The sequence below is a fragment of the Balaenoptera ricei genome, chromosome 6 (genome assembly GCF_028023285.1).
Source record: "Balaenoptera ricei isolate mBalRic1 chromosome 6, mBalRic1.hap2, whole genome shotgun sequence".
NCBI lineage: Eukaryota > Metazoa > Chordata > Mammalia > Artiodactyla > Balaenopteridae > Balaenoptera > Balaenoptera ricei.
Window position 1 is genome coordinate 120,309,548 of NC_082644.1, and position 17,525 is coordinate 120,327,072.

At 65.6% G+C, this 17,525-nt stretch overlaps 1 protein-coding gene across 3 annotated transcripts in view; it reads right to left on the bottom strand.

Annotated features, from left to right (window-relative positions):
- The window catches only part of RXRA (retinoid X receptor alpha), a 100,432-nt gene that overhangs the window by 26,389 nt on the left and 56,518 nt on the right, over positions 1-17,525 (bottom strand). For all 3 annotated transcript variants that reach the window (XM_059925964.1, XM_059925962.1, XM_059925963.1), the window contains exon 2: positions 2,265-2,530. In XM_059925964.1, coding sequence (XP_059781947.1) covers positions 2,265-2,530 — 266 coding nt within the window. The remainder of the gene's footprint in view (positions 1-2,264; positions 2,531-17,525) is intronic.

Here is a 17,525-nt window from a genome sequence, read left to right on the forward strand (position 1 = left end):
CGGCAACAGTACCTGAGGTCCGGCCTGGTCCTGCCCAGACCCACCCCCCACCCCCCACCGTTTCCATTTCCCTGCAGGGCGGGGTCGAGGAGGAGGCCCTCCCTGACAACAGCAGAAGTCAGAAAGCCTCACTGGTTCCGGGCCTATGACTTCGCGGTTGTGGTTTTGAGGCAGGGGGTGGGGGCATGTCCCCCTCGAACTCCACCCACACTTCCATGAATCTGGGGAACCCCAAGTTTCCAAGGCAAACTGCTGAAGCCTAGAAGCTGAACTCAGAGCCCGGGGCAGGGGTGGAGGCAGGGGTCGGGGGGACTGAGGCCTCCCCAGGAACGGTGGCCAGAGGCCGAGCACGGGGCTCAGACCACGGCTAAACGAACTGCGGCCTGACCGACCTACGGAGGAACAGGCGGACAGCTGACCAGAAGGGCAGCCGTGAACGTCTGGGACACACAGGGTTTGCTCCCCACCCTCACCCCCTCCTAAGCCCCACTCCTGCCCTCATCCCCTCACCAGCCTCAAGGGACCTGCGCTCCCTCGTTCACAAGCAACCTGCATTCAACAAGCACCCACCGTGTGCCAGGAACCTGGCTGTGTGCAGAGAACAACAGAGAACAGGATGGACGTGGCCCCAAACCGCCACTCCCCAGCACCGCCCACCCTTGCCCCCGGACAGGCTACCTAGTGCCAAGGGGCACCAGGCTCCCCCAAGGTTGGGGGCGCATCACTGCCACCCTCGGGCCCTGCCCCTGCACAGCCCTCGCCCCAGGCTCCCCACCCAGGCTCCTGCCGTACGCGTGCCCGCGGGGTGTGCAGGGGCAAGCACCGGGCCCGGGGGCCAGCAAGGAGCCTCACGGGGCCCTGGGAGCCGGCAGGTGCCGCCTCTGTCCTGGCTCCCAGGGGACAGGGCGCAGGCCCAGCCCTCGTGTGCCCTCCCGCTGAGCAGCGTCGTCAGGGTGTGGCGGCTGCGTGCTCACAGGAGCGCGGCCAGGCCCAGGAAGGCAGCCAAGACCCCCGCGCCAACACCTCCGGCCTTCTGCCTGCTCCTGGAAGGCCAGGTGACATGAGGGGCCACCCGAGGCCCGAGCTCCTCTGCACCCGTCCTCCAGGCACAAAGGGGCTGATGAGGTGGCCCTGGAAGAGCCAGCAAGATGCTCCACCAAGACCAGCTCTGGAGAGGCCCAGCCGATGGAGCGGGGGAGGGCTGTCCTGCCGGCGGCGGGGCTCAATGGGCAGCAGGGAGCCCACAGGACACGCTGACACAACTAGCTGTGCGGCTCTGGGCCGCGGAGCCTGCGCCCGAGTCCCTCTCTGGCCGCTGTCCTGCGACCCCGGGGAAACAGCTCCCAGAGCTTCCCCCACGCGGCCCTCCTCTACGGGGGCCTCCCTCTACGGGGATGACAGCTGGACCCAGACTTGAACGACGCTCAGAGCAAAGGGGGCCCCACCAATGTCCGAAAGGACAGTTTGAGCCCCCGAAAGAGGGAGGACCCCTGGGATTCAGCAGGTCTCCCAGGCATCCAGCGAGAAATCCACCAGGAAACCACCAGAGCCAGGAGAGGAGAGGAGATGCCCAGCAGGGGTCCTGGGCACTCAGGACAGCTCTGCAGGGGTTCAGACAAGAAGCGCCCAGGGGAGGGCGGGCCAGGCCTCGGGGGTCCCCACGGCAAGAAGTGGCCGAGTCAGGCCCGCCAGGTGCCAGCAGCTTCCTGATCTGGACACAACCCCGAAAGCCAGGCTGTTCAGAGGAGCAACTGGGCAAACACGACCACAGAGACCACCAAGCCCGGCAGATGAGCTGAAGCCACGGTGGGACTCAGGCCTGGCACCCCCGAGGAGGCAGCGTCTGTCCGAGCCTGGGGGTCTGGGCAGGGAGCACTGAGACACCCCGTGTGGGGAAGGGTCCGGGCCTGGGCACAAGAAGGGCAGGCCAGGGGACGAAGGGGCTCCAGGGAGGCGGCTTCAGCCTGAGGACCTAGGAGTCCCCACCCTACAGAGCTCCGAGTCCTAGGGGCAGGTCCCCCCCGCACTGGAGGGGGCCTCGCTGGGACAGAGGGCCGGCGAGGAAGCTTGGTTGCTGACCCCCGAGGGCCACGGGCGCAGGAGTCGGCCAGACCTGAGCTCAAACCCAGGCGAAGGCCGCCTCTCGGACGCTGTTTCCAGAGATGAAAGGTAGAAGTGACAGCCCCTGCCTCCCAGGGTCCACAGGACTATGCAGGTAAAGCCAGGCCCCGCCCCTCTGGTCCAGGCCCCGCCCCCGCACTTACCTGGGGGCTGCCGGTGCCGAAGCCCAGGGTGGGTGTGGTGGGCACGGACATGGAGTGGGGGCCCATGGGGGAGCTGATGACCGAGAAGGGCGGGCCCATGCCGTTGATGGGGGAGCTCAGGGTGCTGATGGGCGAGTGCAGCTGTCCCGGGGAGCTGAGCGAGGAGCCGATGCCGGGCCCCAGGGAGGGGTGCAGCGAGGGGGCGGCCATGGAGCCGCGCCCCGTGGGGGAGTTGAGGGAAGAGGAGTTCACCTGGGTGGAGAAGTCTGTAAGACAAGAAGCCACAGGAGGCCAGTCAGGAATCCACACCGACCGGCCTGCTACCCCTCAGGCCACAGCGGCCACACCAGGCCGTGGAATGGCAAGGGACCCCCACTGCAATCCTACGGCCCCCCAGCAACACGAGGCCAGGCCAGGCATGCCCAGAGCTCCCCTCCAAGGCACCAGCCCCACCTGGCCCGACTTTAAGGTTCAGGCCGGGCCCAAGGCAGATGCAGGAAAAGCAGGCTGACAGCTGCTCTCAGCTGCCTATCTGGGCAGGGAGGCCAGATGGCTGCCCCTGGAACCCTCAGCACCCCAGGCCTGTCCACCTGTGGAATGCCTGGTGGCCAGGAGTTGCCAGCCCCTCTGCCCATCTACTCAGGGGGTCAAGGTGAAAGTCTGGGGATAATAAAAATAACGAAGGCTGACATTTTCGGAACACCTACTAGGTAGCAGAAACAGTGCACGTCCTCAGCGTAGATGAACGCACGGAGTCAGGAGGTACACGGCGGTCCTATTAACCCATTTTACAGATGGGGAATTGAGGCCCTGTGTTCTTACAGCTGCCCACAGCAGGGCGGGCCCAGCACGCAGCCTGGGCCTGCTCAGGTACCCCAGCAGCGGTGGCCAAGACAACAGGCCCCCAGGCCCTTCTACCTCATGGGGCCCCAAAGAGTACAGCTTCCTGTGTGCCCAGGCCTGGTGGCGTGCGGCCGGGGGCAGGGGAGCTTCCAGGCAGGCCTGGTGGAGGGGGCCCAGGTGTGCACCAAGCCTGCAGACGGGCAACCCACAGAGGCTGCGACGGTGAGAGGCCGGGACCTCCCACACACCAGCCTTTCATGCCAGGGATTTCAAAGCCCCACCAGGCACTAATTGGGTCTCCCCGCCCTACCCTGAGGGCTCAACAAGAAGCTTCCCCAGGAAGGAGGCTCTCAGGGGGTGAATCTACTGCCCTAGGGCCTGAGCAGACCATGGGGAACTCAGCGAGGCCCAAACAAGGCAGCATGAGTCAGAGCTGCAGGCCACAGCTAGTCCAGTCCGGCCTCTGGCAGGGGGTGTCCTGAGCAAGCCATGCCCACTCGGTGGGCCTCAGCCTTCCCATCTGCAAAATGGTCTCTCGGGCCCTTCCCACCAGGCCTGCAGTGATCACACATGCTTCTGAGGGGTCGAGCGGGCCACGGGTGTGATCGGGCGGCCCCCGTCCACGTACCCCCAGGTCGGGGGACATGCCCTGCTTGCACCACCCGATAGCCGCTGACACTTCGCTTGCCTGAACCTCGGAGCGGCCGTGCCCTGAGCGTTCCCTGAGCGCCAGGCTTGGAGCAGGAAGAAGCCTTGTTTGTGCATCGCCCCCGAGTCCTCTCACCCACTTTGGTCACCGGTGCAAACTGAGTCTCGGGGACAGGCTGCAGGACACCACTACCAACAGTCAGGGCCGGGTAGACCCGACACCGGCCAGAGCCGAGCTTCCTCCAGGGCCTTGTGAACTTGTCCATGGAGGTGCTGGGCGGTGGCCAGCCCGTGGGGTGGGGTGGTCCCCGCAGGAACATGGGAGGCTCTGCCAACCCTGGGGACCCCCTTCTCTGGGAGCACTTACCCATTTCCATCCTGTAGCCCCCTTGCTTGCCCTCTGAGGGAGGAGGGGTACAGGAAGGGGGCCTGGAATTCCCAGCCAGGGAGTGGGGGCCTGCCTGCCACTGCACCAGCAAAAGGGCCTCATCTGATCCGTCTGAAACCGTCACCACTCACAGAACTGGGAATAAACCATTTCACTGAACTTGAAAGTAAGAGCTTAAAATTCCAGAACCAGATGGCGGCACCTATTGGCAGAGATGGGTACTGCAAACCAGCCCTATGAGTCATTAAGCTCCCTGCACCCACAAGGTCTGGCTGCACATCCTTGACCTCACTGAATGCTTGCGACCCTGTCCACCCACCTGTGACAGACAAGGAAACGGGCACAGGGAAGGTGCAAAAGTTACCCAGGCACACGCCCCAAAACCTGCAGCTGCGCGTGGGCCGAGCAGCCACTGTTCTTTCTACCAGGCTCCTGGGACAGCTGGAATGCCCATTTCACCTGGCCCTCGACCACCCCTGCATGAGGAACCCTGAGTCAGCTGGTCCCTGTCCAAGCCCACTCTGCAGGATGCAGGCTAGCGCTGGCCCCTCCCCTTTCCGCAGTCCCGAGAAGCACGCCTCCGAGTTCAGGCGGGGAGGGCAAGGAAAGCAAGATGAACATTACAACATCCCTTTTGCAGACACCTCCACCAGACAGCACAGGGGGCAACTGCTGGGGCTCTCGATCGGACAGGGGTCCCAACCCCAGCAGTGCGTCCAGAAGCCTGAGGGCCTGGCCACCCTAGGGGAGCAGCCCACTTCTCTCCCCAGCCTCTGGGAACGAGATGGGGGTCTGGGGCCAAGAGGGAGATAGCACTCCGGGATTCTCACAGCTTCCTCACCTCCACCTGCTGCCCTGAAATCTTGGGGGGACTGGGGGGCTCTGAATTGGAGGAGAGGACGGGGTGGGGGACTTCTCGGGGGCTGCTCTCCTTAAGGGGCAGAGCGCAGCCGGGAGCGCCAGGGGGCCCAGAGGCCGTCGGGGCCTCTGCTGCGGGCCGGCCACACCTGTGGGGTGGGGGGAGCCGGGCTTTCCGTTCACACAGCTGCAGAAGAGGCTCCCCAGGTCCACGCTGGGCCTACGGGGCCTGAGCTGCTTGCTTATTTGTTTGTTTGCTGCTCCCTGGCAGGAAGGGGTGGGAGAGGCAAGAGAAAGCTTTGGCCGGAAGGAAGGAGGGAGGGAAGTGGCTCCTTAGACTGACAGCTACCAGGCTGCACCCCAAAGCTTCTGCAGCCCCTCAAGTCTGGGAACCGTGAGGAGGGCAACAATGAGCTGCAGGGAAACTGGGCAAGACAGGAGGAGCCGGGTCCAAGGGCGTGGGGGGCCCCCGGGAAAAAGGGGGAGGCCAGGGGAAGGGGCATCAGCCTCCAGCCTCTCTGCGTGTGGCCCGTCTCCCAAATGCAAAGGTCGCGGCCTGGTTGCATTGGGGCCTGGTTGCATTGCAAGGGGCCCAGCCCCCATCCTCTGCACCCCAGGGTCACGTGTACAGCAACTGCTCCAAACCGGGGACAATGAGCCCCTGGGAGGGGCCCCCCGGCCAAGACCCACCTCAGCGACCCCCGCTGCCCCCAGGCCCCCACTCTGGGCCCTTCCTGTTGACACAGGACATCCACAGCAGACACTTTCCCGGAGCCTGGGTGACAATGGGCAGGGGGTATTTTCTGGAGTCTTCTGGAGTCTGGCCAGGAAGGGAACGTTAGGAGGAAAAGGGAAAAATGCCTAAACACCACCCCCCCCCACCCTCCGCTCGCAGAGAGGCCCCGCCCTGCCCTCCACGTGCACGCAGGCTCTGCCTTTTCCGGGCCACTATCTGTCCCCACCCACTGATAAAGAGTAGCTGTGATAAGGCGCTATTCTTGAAGTCATACTTTGGACTCGCAGGGGACTTGTCACCAGCGGTCACCACACGCATATCTGATCCTGGGCTGCAGGACACCAGGCTCAGGCCCAGACCCCACCCTGGGAGCTGCTGACACCCAGCTCTCCCCACCCAAGGAGGCGCACGGGGCCTCGGAGGGAGGGGCAAAACCCAACTGCCGACTCTCTCCCCAGCCAAGAACCCGGGCCTCGCCAGGCCTGAACCCAGCACCTCACACTGCTTACACCCTCCATGCCCCTGGGGACCAGCAGCAATCCGTGAGACTCAGGACTCCGGGGAAGGAGGCCAGGGCCCGGGAGCTCACAGGGACCTCCAAAAAGAGACAGGCCCCCGTCCAGGCAGGGGGACATCCCGGCAGCCCCAACACAGGCAAAGGGACTTCAAAGAGCTGCCAGATTCAGTTCAGGAAGGCTTGCGTGCAAGAGGTGATGGACAGATCTCTCCCTTGGCACAAAAAGCGTTTCAGGCCATAAAACTGACTCTAAAATGCAAATACCTAGAGGCCAGATAGGGAAGCCACGGAGCAGAGATGGAATGCCCTGGAAAGCTCAGTGCCCAGAGCAGGAGAGCAGTAATCCCCTGGGCCCCCAGAGTATATGGGCGTGAAAAGTTACATTTAGTAAAGTTAAAATAAAGAATGGCGCTTCCCTGGTGGCGCAGTGGTTGAGAGTCTGCCTGCCAATGCAGGGGACACGGGTTCGAGCCCTGGTCTGGGAGGATCCCACATGCCGCGGAGCAACTGGGCCCGTGAGCCACAACTACTGAGCCTGCGCGTCTGGAGCCTGTGCTCCGCAACAAGAGAGGCCGCGATAGTGAGAGGCCCGCGCACCGCGATGAAGAGTGGCCCCCGCTTGCCACAACTAGAGAAAGCCCTCGCACAGAAACGAAGACCCAACACACCCATAAATAATAAATAAATAAATAAATAAAATTTAAAAAAAAAATAATGTTCTCATGGTAACTGACAAGGGCACAGGCTGCTCCTCGAGGCAGTGAGCTCCCCGTCGTAGCTGTATGCAAGCAGAAACTACAGCCACCGCTCAGGAGTGGCCAACCAGGTGGACCCTGAGGTCCCTCTGAGAGAGGGAAGGGACATTCCCCGCCCCCCCCCCCGCCAACAGTCCTGAACTGCACGGGCTCCCTCCAGAATGCCCACCAGGACGCTCCTGCCCCCGCCAGCCCCGGAACCCCCCAGCAGGAAGCCGGGGAACCCCCACCAACTCCTTTCTGGTCTCTGCCAGGCAGCCTGGGAAGGCGTGGGAGGTGGCAGGAAATACCAACCCCACTGAGGCTGCCCGGCCGGCGCGGGGGCGAGCGCCTGGACCTCCAGCCCCTCTTCGGGAGCCAGGGAACCCCCGACTCCCGGAAAGGGGAGCTCAGGGCTCCTCCGCGGCCCTTCTGAACCTACAGGGCCGATCAGGGCAGGGTCCGGGCGGGCCACAGACTGGGGTCGAGGGCCCAGCCAAGCAGGAAGCCCAGCGGAGGGCGGGAGGGGAGGGACAGCCAGTCCAACCGAAGGAGCACGGGGAGGAGTCCCGTGGGGCTGGAGAGAGCGGGGACTTCAGAGGGGGCCGTGCAGGACAGCACGGAGGTGGGAGAGGGGGCCAGGAGGGGCGAGGGGCACAAAGGGTCGAGGGGAGCCCCGAGGGCGCCAGCACCCGACCCTGAGAACGCGCACAAGCATCTCCCCCCCACCCCCAAACCGAAACCCCACCACGGGGGGGCTGGCGGGCCCTCAGGAGCTTCCTGGGACGCCCACCTCCAGACCCCACCTTCCGGAAGGACTGCTTCCCCTGCCGCCCAGGGGAGGGAGAAGTGGCAGCCCGGTGGGGGCTGTGGTGGGACCGTGGCGCGTCGGGGTTTGGGGGAAGCTCGGGGTGGTTGGTGCAGGGGAGGGGTGGGGCAGGAGGCGTCCACCGGCTCCACGGGGTGAGGGGCCTTCGGGAACTGGGGCGGCAGGGGGTGGGGGACAGACGTGCCCCGACATGGGTGTGCCGGCCCTGGTGGGGAAACGCCCACCACTCAGGTTCCCCTTCTGTCAAATGGGTACGCTGACAGCAGAGGCTGCTGTGACAACCCACAGGAGTGGACCCCACGAGCCCGCGAAAGGTAGGGTCCCAGCGCAGGCCGTGTGCCTGCGGAGGGTGGACCTATATCACCTCCAACCCCAGGGGGCGTGGCCAGCTCACTGCCTCTGGCCCAGTGTCAGTTTACAGCTCAGGTGGCCTGGCCTGAAATTTCAGCTCCTCTGGGGTCACCCTGCCCTTTCCCCAACGAATGCCCCCAGCCCCAAATCTCAGCCCCCGCTGAGGAGGACACAGGTCAGCTCAGCCCTTACGCGTGATCAGGAGAAACTCCCGCCTGCCTCCGGCCCTCCCCCAAGAGCCTGGGGCCTCAGAACAGGGTCGCACGGGGAGCCCACCGGGCAGGCAGCCTCAGGGGCCCCTACGGAGAGGCCCCCAGCTGGCCAGAAGGGACCCAGGCCCAGCAGTCCGTCAGCCCGCAGGGACCAGAACTCAGGTCCCAGCTCCACACCACAGCCCAGGGTGGCCCAGACCTGCCCAGACCCCAGAGGAGGGAGGAGGAGGGGGCAGAGTGAACGAAGACATGCATCCCCTTCACCCCGCCCCCCACTGCTCACAGACGCCCACTGGTCACCCGACAGCGGCTCCACCCCCCCCAACCCCCGGCCGCATGGAGAGCACCAGCTGGCCTCTCCCCAAGTACTGCTTCCTGGCACAGCCCTCCGTGACACAGGCGGGGATGCCCGAGGGGAAGGGGTGAGGAGGGGGCAGGCAGAGTGGACGCCGAGGAACAGGCAGGACACTGCTGGGTGAGGGACAGTCACCACGACTCCACCAACCCCAAGGCTGCTCGGGAGCCCAGAGTGACCGGGGGCTGCAGGCCCGGGGGACAGAGGCTCCACCACCATCGTCACCGTCACCATCATCATCACTGTCACCATCACCACCTGAGGGATCCCTTGCCCTGTTCCCTGCACAGACAAAAGGCTGAAGCCCTAAGAGGCGGATGGTGGCACTGAATGGCTTTTGCCACAAGTGACAAAGGGACAATGTTTCGGGGTTCTGATGGCTGTCCTGAGCCAGCCAGGCTGGTGAGGGGCAGGAGGAGGAACGGGCAGTGGCGGCAGCCGCCCTCACCCAGCACACTCGTACAGCCTGGGGGCACCGTGACTGGAGCCCAGCCGCTGTCAGGGAAGTGGGGAGCACAGCCGGGAGGAAAGGGGGGGCCAGGAGGGGCTCCCTGTGACCAGCCAGCCAGAGTGCCTGGGCCTGAAAGGTCCAGGAGAGAGCTGACGAGTAATGGCGCCAACGCACTGGGGCGCTAGGGCCAGGGTCTTGGCAGGAAGCTGCCCCCCACGCCCACCCTCCAGAAGCTCACGGTCCAAGAGGTCTGCAGCCACAGCCCTCACACCAGGCCCAGCTCGACAGTCAACCAACGTGTCTCCACCACTTTCCCCCGATCCCTGCGGTGGGCGCTGCCACCACCCACGGGGCCAGTGGCACTCGGACAGATGTCCAAGGGGGGCACTACCTGGCGATACCCTAGGCGCTGAGCTGCACGCGTAACCTTGGGGGAGCACAGCTCCAACCGCCACGGTACAGAGGAGGGTTCTGAGTCCCAGAGCCGCGTCCACTACCTAACTCTCCGCAGCTTACAGAAACACGCTCGGGGAGAGGGGCTCGGGGGGCGCAGGGAACACCCTGGCCGGATCCCCGGGAGGTTGGGGCCGGACTCCTCCGGAACCCTGCTCCTCTGGCCCAGCTCCCTGGCCGCGTCGCGCCCCTCTTCGCCAGGCCACGCCGCGTGCGCCTGGTGCGACAGGAAGAAGCCGCTCACAGCTTCAGGGTAATGGGGACCAGGGCCTGCTGCTGGGACACCTCCCTCCTGGCTCCATCTTGCACCCCACACAGATGCCCTGCAGGCTGGCTCAGGAAGTGTCAACTCCCCCCCTTCCCCGCCCCCCTTCCCCGTGACTGTAGGGCCTCCTGGACCTCGGGGCACGGCCGGTTTTTCAGGAGAAGCCAGGTGGCCACAGGCAGAGCCAGTCCCTGGCCGTCCTGTCCCCAGAGGCCTTGGGAAGGTTGGGGGTTGGGGGGGTGTTCAGGGTCAGGACTGGCGATGACTGAGCAGTGCCAACGTGACTCGGAGACCCAACCCAGCGCCGGGCTCCCACTCGGGTGCTGTTTCTCCATCCATCCAGCAGGGTGACCACCCCAGGGTGCAGGGCACAGGGCCACCACCTGGGGCCCCCAAACGTGAGGCCGGTCCTTTTAGGAGAACTCCAAGGCATCTGACTTTACGGAGAGGTTCCCCCACTCTCCCCATCCCAGAGACAACAAGGATTCACATAGCCTCACCGACTGGACCGCCCACCCATCCCAGGGTCCCAGAGGTGAGAAAGGCCGGCCCAGCCGGCACCAAGGAAGGAGTCAGGAGAACACGGTTGACAGGCAGTGCCCAGCTCAGCCCCATCCAGCAACACTCCCTCCAGCTGGTTCCAGAAAGGAGCGCCTCATAGGAGGGCTGCCGGGTGGAGGCAGCACAGGGCCACCCGCCCAGAAAGATGCCAAGGGACAGAGAGAGAGTCCCCAGAGCTGGTTTCCAACCCCGTGGCCGGAGGCCCTCGGCAGGCCAGCCTGCACCCCTGCGGGGCCGTCCCCTCCCCTGGGCATGGCAGGCAGACCACCCCGATCTACCGCCAGACCACTGGGCCATGCCTCCTGCTCAGTGGCCTAACACGGGTTGCCCGGGGGAGAGGCTGGGGGGGGCAGCAGCCGAACCCCCAGGCCTGCTGGAATCCCCAGGGGGGAGGCACAGGCACAGAAACGGGGGGGGGGGGACAAGAGGGACGGGGCCACAGAGCAGCTGGGGAGCCAGCTGCAGTGAACCTGCGTGTGATGCCGTTAGCACCGTGGCCTCTGCAAAATGGAGATCCCCAAACCCACGGCCTGCTGGCGGCCCCGTGGCTTGGGAACACCCCCCCCACCCCCCGCCCTGACCCCGCAGTGAAATCAGAGCCTCCAGAACACAGAGCTAGGGTCTAACAAGCAGCCCCTGTGTGGCTGCCCCGAGCCAACCTTGATCACAGGGGCTCCGAAAAGCCTGGGGACGTGGGGATGGCTCCGTCCCACCTGCAGAGGAGGAAGGGGCTCAGGGAGGGAGGGGCACGCCCCAAGCCAGAGCCAGAGCCGGAGCCGGCGGGCGGGGACCAGGACCCGGCTCTCCACCCTGATGCGCCCGACACACTTCACTCTCACACAGAGCCCCCGCAGCCAGCCTGGGTGGCCGGCAGAGCTCCAGGCCGGACCCGGTGCCAGCAGGCACGCCCACCGTGAGGTCGATGGGCACGGGGCGCCGGGAGCACGCTCACCTCTCCGGGGCCAGGCAGGGGCTCCCGGGCGCCGCAGCCTCCCGTCCAGCAGCACCCCCTGAACCGTCCCCAGCACCTCCAGGGCGCCGGCCCAGATGGCAGGGGGGTGGGGGGCGGAGAGGGGGGGAATTCCTGATGAAACCCCGCCTGCTCCACGGCAGCCTGGGTGGCGAGGGGGCCCCCGAGCCCGTGGGCTGGCTGAGGCAGTTTCTCTTCAACAGGAAAAGAATGATGCTTGTTTCATTTTGAGCCGCGTCGCTCCGGCTGGCTCAGGGGCCCGCGGCCCGGCTCTGTCGTGGAACGCCTGTGCTTTCCACCCCCGCTACAGCTGTTTTTCTAACTTTCTCGCAGCCCCTGCCGGCGTCGGGAACATGTTTGCAGACACTCAGGCCCAAGTTCGCCGGCACCCCGGCCACCTGTGCTGGAGTCGGGGGGCCCCATGCCAGGCGGCCCACCTGTCCCAGTACTGTGGAGAGATCAGGCCCGCCTCCTCTGGGCCCGGCGCGGGCTGGCCTCTCCCGGGGCGTCCCCAATCCTCCCTGGAGTCGGGGGGCCCCGTGCCCGGCGGCCCACCTGTCCCAGTACTGTGGAGCGGTCAGTGAGAGATCAGGCCCGCCTCCTCTGGGCCCGGCGCGGGCTGGCCTCCCCCGGGGCGTCCCCAATCCTCCCACTTGCCCTCCGGGCATCGCCACTTCTCGGATGTGGGCACGGATGCTTGGCACCTCCAGCGTGTGGTCGCCCAGGGCCGCGCAACGGGCGGGGCCGGGCCAAGCCGGAGACCCTGGAGGGCAGAGCGCCAGCCCAGCTCCCGAGCGGCTCACGGCAGGCTCTCGGAGACCCCCGCTGCCGCGCGCCGAGAGCCCGGCCCCTCAGCGTCCTGCCCCGATCAGAGGCTAACCCACACCGCGCCGACTCTGCCGGGTCACCAGGCTGGTGCCGTCGTGTGCGGAGGCACAGATGGCAGGGGCTCTGCAGACAGCAGACAGGACCTCACCCGTGAGACAGACCGAGAACGGGACATCCGCCTGCTGGAGCGGGGCTTCCCCATCTCGGCCGCAGCAGGGGCACCTCCCACTTGGACCAGCACCGCAGCCCCGATCCCACCCGCTCCTGCTAAACGCCCCGCCGGCTCTTCCCTGCTCTGGAGAGGCCCCCTCCCTCAAAGGGCAGCCTCTGGGGGCGGCACGGGGGGACCAGCCTCTGAACCCCCTCGGGCCGTGTCCCCACTGTGCGGGTTCAGCTGGGCGCTCACGGGGCTGGCAGGATTGGTTCCCAAGCTGAGATCCGACTCTGCCACCCCTTGGGGACCTGCTGTGTGACAGGGTCTACCCTTCACTCCCCCACCCAGGCCCCCAGCAAGTGCAGGGACAGGAGAGTGGCTTCCACTCTGCACCAGGAAACGGAGGCCCAGGAGGCCCTAGAACCTCCACCCCCGTCCTCACAAAGCACTAAACCACGTCCCCAGATCTCCGACCTTAAGGCCTCATTCCTGACACACCTTGCGGGGGGAGCGGCCAGGAGGCTGAGAACCTTCTCATCCCACAAGAGGCGCTTTTCAGGGGCTGCTGCGGCAGCAGAGGGGACAAGCCAGCTGACCCCGCAGACGCGAGGGCGGACGTGTAACAGGCAGCACCCGTGGCCCGTGACCCCCTGCCCTGAGAACCCAGATGGGGCCTCAGCAAGCACCCGTGGCAGCACCCAGCCCACAGGGCCTCCAGGCAGGAGAGGGATGGACAGACTGGCAGTTGGAAAGTCTCCCCCTGGGCCCGGATGACCATGACCTCCGTCCGCACAGCACCGCCCCCCGGGAGTGACCCACCAGCCCCTTCGTACAGACGAGAGCCTCAAGTGGCCAAGCTCAGATCTGGCTGTGGCCAGGACACAGCCACTGGCTCAGCGTGCCCTTCCCATGGCCGTCCCCTGCACTGGTCACTTGGCAGTATGGCCACGGTCCACTCAGTCACCACCAGAACCTTCCATGGCTCCCCATCACATCCCCCAAACTCCAGAGCCCGCCCCCCACCTTGTTCCGGCCACCTGGGGCCGGGGCCTCTGCCCTTGCACCGCCGCCTCAGTGCCCCTTCCAGGCCCTCTCGGCCTCACCAACAACCACAAGCAACCCCCAGGGGTGGCCGAGGTCAGGGTCAATGCGGGGAGGGAATCATGGGAAAGTATGTTTCCGCTGCCGGCTCCTGCCCTTGGGAATATATCTGCCGACAGCTTCCAGCAACTATGAACCACGTGCGGTTTTGAACGCAGGATGGGGGCTGGGGCTGGGGGCCGCCCATCGCGCGACCAGCCAGGTGACCGACACGCGCTCCCAGCGGCAGGGCCATGTTGAGGGGCCCCAGTGACCAGACCCGTGCCCAGGGGTGCTGGAGCTCGGTGAGGCCCAGCTTGGAGGGATGGGGCAACACCAAGGCCTAGGGGGACACACCAGGCAGGCAGCAGCCTCCAGCTCTCATGGCTGCCGGAGGGGTATGCCCCTCAGCACCTGACAAGGAGGAGCGGGGACCCAGAGCCATGCCTTCCAAAGCTCCAAACCCACCCCAATTCCCCACACCCGCACGCAGTCCACAGAGCTGCCTGGGAAGCAGGGCTTAGTCCCTCCTGGGAACATACCGCCCGCTGGACATCTGGGGAGCCCTTAGCACCTGGCCCCGCGAGTGATCAGCTGTCGCCTGCATCGTCAGAGAGAGGACAGTAGAGTACCACCTCCCTCTGTCAGAGGCCTTGAGTGCAACACCCACGCCTACCCAGACCCAGGAGGGCTGCAGATCCAGGCACGGGAAGACCCCAGACACTAAGAAAGCCAAATGCACTCGAAACAGCAACTCCAGAAACCAAAAAACTTCATGCGTTTGGCTCAAGGAGACGTCCTTGCTCAGAGCCAATTGACTCAATGTTACCCACTACGCTAACATGCCTTTTTGGATGATTTCCCAGAGAAGGAACAATTGGAAAAAGCGAAGAGTGGTAGCCAAGAGATGCTAGGTGGGAGACAATGGGGAAAAAAAAAAATCAACCAACTATCCAGCAGCCAGGTAGGTGCACGTTCCACGCAGAGAAACCCAGAAATACCCTGCTCTCATCTCCTGTGTGTGGCCAGAATAATGGTCCCAATCCCCTGCAGGGAGACGGGCAACATGCCGGGCAGGACACTTAGAACGCCCAGCCCAGCCACCGAATGCCCACGACGACCCCTCGTCATACTCCCACGGGGTGCAACAACCAAAATGCACCCCTTGTACACATACGCAGCTTCCAGCTGAGAACGCTGGAAAAAAGTCAACACGTTCCCCACTCTCTGTAAGAGCACAGAGCCTGGCCTAACAGCCCGGGATGTTTTCTGTATGAACGTAATTTTAGATGATTTTAAATGTTCTGTCACGTCAAGAGACGAACTGACCTGGAAAATTCTCTTTCCTGCACTCAGTTTATAGACAAGGAAACCAAAACCAAGAGCTGAAGAGGCCTGTCCAGGGCCCTGTGTGTGGGGCTGCCCAGGCCTTGCCCTCGAGGTAGAGCTGCCGGAGGGGGGTGAACGCAGACCCCCACTGACGCCTCCAGAACAGGAAGGCAGAGCCCCCGGTCCAAAACACGTGCCACAGAGCTCTTTGCTGCAGGAGGACGGGGCCTGTGAGGAACCTCGGGCTCAGAGACTCAGACCTGGAGTGAGCCTTCGCGGTCACTCAGGGAGGATGGGGGACGCCGAGCCCAGAGACGCCCAGGGCCGGCCCCAGGACACAAGCACACCCTGGGTGCCCGTCCCTGAAATCCTGACCGAGCAGCACATGGGCAAGGCTTGTAAAGGGCAGGGTAGGGCAGGCAGCCCCCCAGTCAAGACAGCCCAGCGCCCGCGGCTGCAGTGTTCTCTCGTTTTGGGTCCCAACTCCAACACCAAGTGGTTCCCGGAGACCTGCCAGTGCAGCCTCGCCGGGCGTCCACACCTTCCACACGGCGTGAGGGAGGCCAGGTCACGGCCCCCTCCAGGGAGATGCAGGCGAGGCACCCGAGACGTGGGGGGCTGAACATTCACAAATCACAAAAGGCCTTTAAAAGGCCTGGAAGAGCGAGGTGGTCCCGGCTCCCGCCCCGGCTGCCGCGTCTTGTTGGAGGCCCTCCCCTGAACCTCCGTGTGGCCCTGGGAAAGTAACTTCACGTCTCTGGCCTCAGCTTCCCCCAGAACCTGGGCACAGAGGAGCACGTCCTCCTAGGGACGTCGGTGAAGGTCAGTGAGTGACCCACACGAGCCCTGGCACGGGGCAAGCATGAAGAAATGGAGCTCCTTGTAACCAAACGAAGGGAAGTGGCCCGTGAGCTGGGCCAGGAGGGGAATCAGGCGTCGGCCCCCCATCAGCACAACAGGGGGAGACTGGGACCCACTGGGATTCCAGGCTCTTGCCTCCCTGCAGGCCTCCTCCCTGACAAACCCCTCGCCACAGGAACCGGAGCCAAGACCCAGGGGCGAGCCGGGTCCAGGGCCATCTGTCCATCCCGGGCCGGCTCCGGGCGGCCCAAGCCCCGTGCGGCCGCATCGCAGGGTGCCTGTGGCTCCCAGAGCAGACGTTTCCCACACCAGCCCCAGGAGGATGGGCCAGGTCCACCGCATCCTCCAACCAGACAAGTCCCCGCCATCCCCAGCCTCAGTTTCCTCATCTGAAAAGGGGGTGAGCCAGACCCCAAGAGGCCCTCCAGGAAGCCTCAAGGCAAGGAGAGGAAAAGAGCCAGCCCCTTTCCCTTCCCCACCCAAAAACCCGTTGGCCCAGACACCCAGGGCAGGCCAGAGCCCAGCAGCCCTGGCCTCAGGCCGGGGGCAAGAATCAGGCCACCAACCAGATAAGCCGAGCACAGCCGGGCACCCCACGTGCGCCGGGCAGCCGTGACTGGCCCTAGAGGGGCGCACACTGCGGAGACACCCAGCACCGGCCCGGCTCTCCCCACCTGTCCCCCGCATCCCCCCGCCCCGGCACGGTCACCACAAGCACCACACTCTACAGGCAAGACACTGGCACCTCCCAGGCCGTACCGCCCCCAGCGCCCCCCAAGCCCAGCCCTCACCTGCCGGCCACCTGAGGTCTCCCGCCTGCCAGGCCAGGCCACCTCCCGAAAGAGAGGCCAGAAGGTGCAGCCTCACGGCCAGGGCGGGCGAGAGGTCCCACCACGGGGGCGGCCCCATCAGCCCCCGGCCCGCCGGCTCAGGGTCCCACGGCCTGTGGCGATGTCGCACGGTGGACGAGGAAGCAGCAGAAGCCGGCGAGGAAGGAGGCCCGGGAGGGCCGGCGTCTCCGCCAGGCAGCTGGGAATCCGCCGGAACAGCTGAGTTCCCCTTTCCCAGGGCCGCCCGGCCCACCACCCTCACCCGGACACCTGTGACCACAGGCGGCTCCCGCTGCCCGAAGCCAAGTGCTTCTTAGAAGAGAACAGGGACCCCAACCTCGTTTCCTCCACCTGAGAGCAGTCTCAGCCTTCAGATGGCGCGGCGCATGGGACCCTCGCCCAGCCAGGGGCCCAGAAGAGGGGGAGGGCAAGGCCCAGACCGGAGTTCAAATCCACTCCTCCGCTGCCAGCTGCCTGGCTGTGGGCAAGTCAGGAGACCTGGCCGAGCCCACTTCCCCAGCTGCAGGCTGGCGTGAAGGCGCGGGGATGGGGCACGACGGCTCCCCGACCTGCTGCCAGCCGGCACACCCAGGCACGCTCGTTCACCCAGGTGTGCGGGCCCGGCCGGGGTGAGGGGGTAGGCTGGAAGAAGCCCAAGCAGCACTCGTGGGGGCCACAGACCCCCGCCCACCCTCAGGTCCCCACCGCGCCTTCCCCCCTGCTCCCCGACAGGTGCGTCCTGTGCCCTGACGCGCCAGCAGCGAGGGTCCTGCGGGAGGAGCGGCGGCGAAGGCGCAGGCCGAGTCCAAGACGGGGGCACCAGGCCGAGCAGGGGTGAGGCGGCGGTGCAGCAGGGCCTTGACAGCCGCTCGGAGCCCCCCAGCCCGGGAAGCAGGGCCTGGGCAGGACTAGACGAGCCCCGGGTGGGGGCTCGGCCTCAGAGCGGGTGTGCAGGAAGTACGGAAGGAAGGAAGCCTTCGTGGCCCCCGGCCACCCTCCAGCCACACA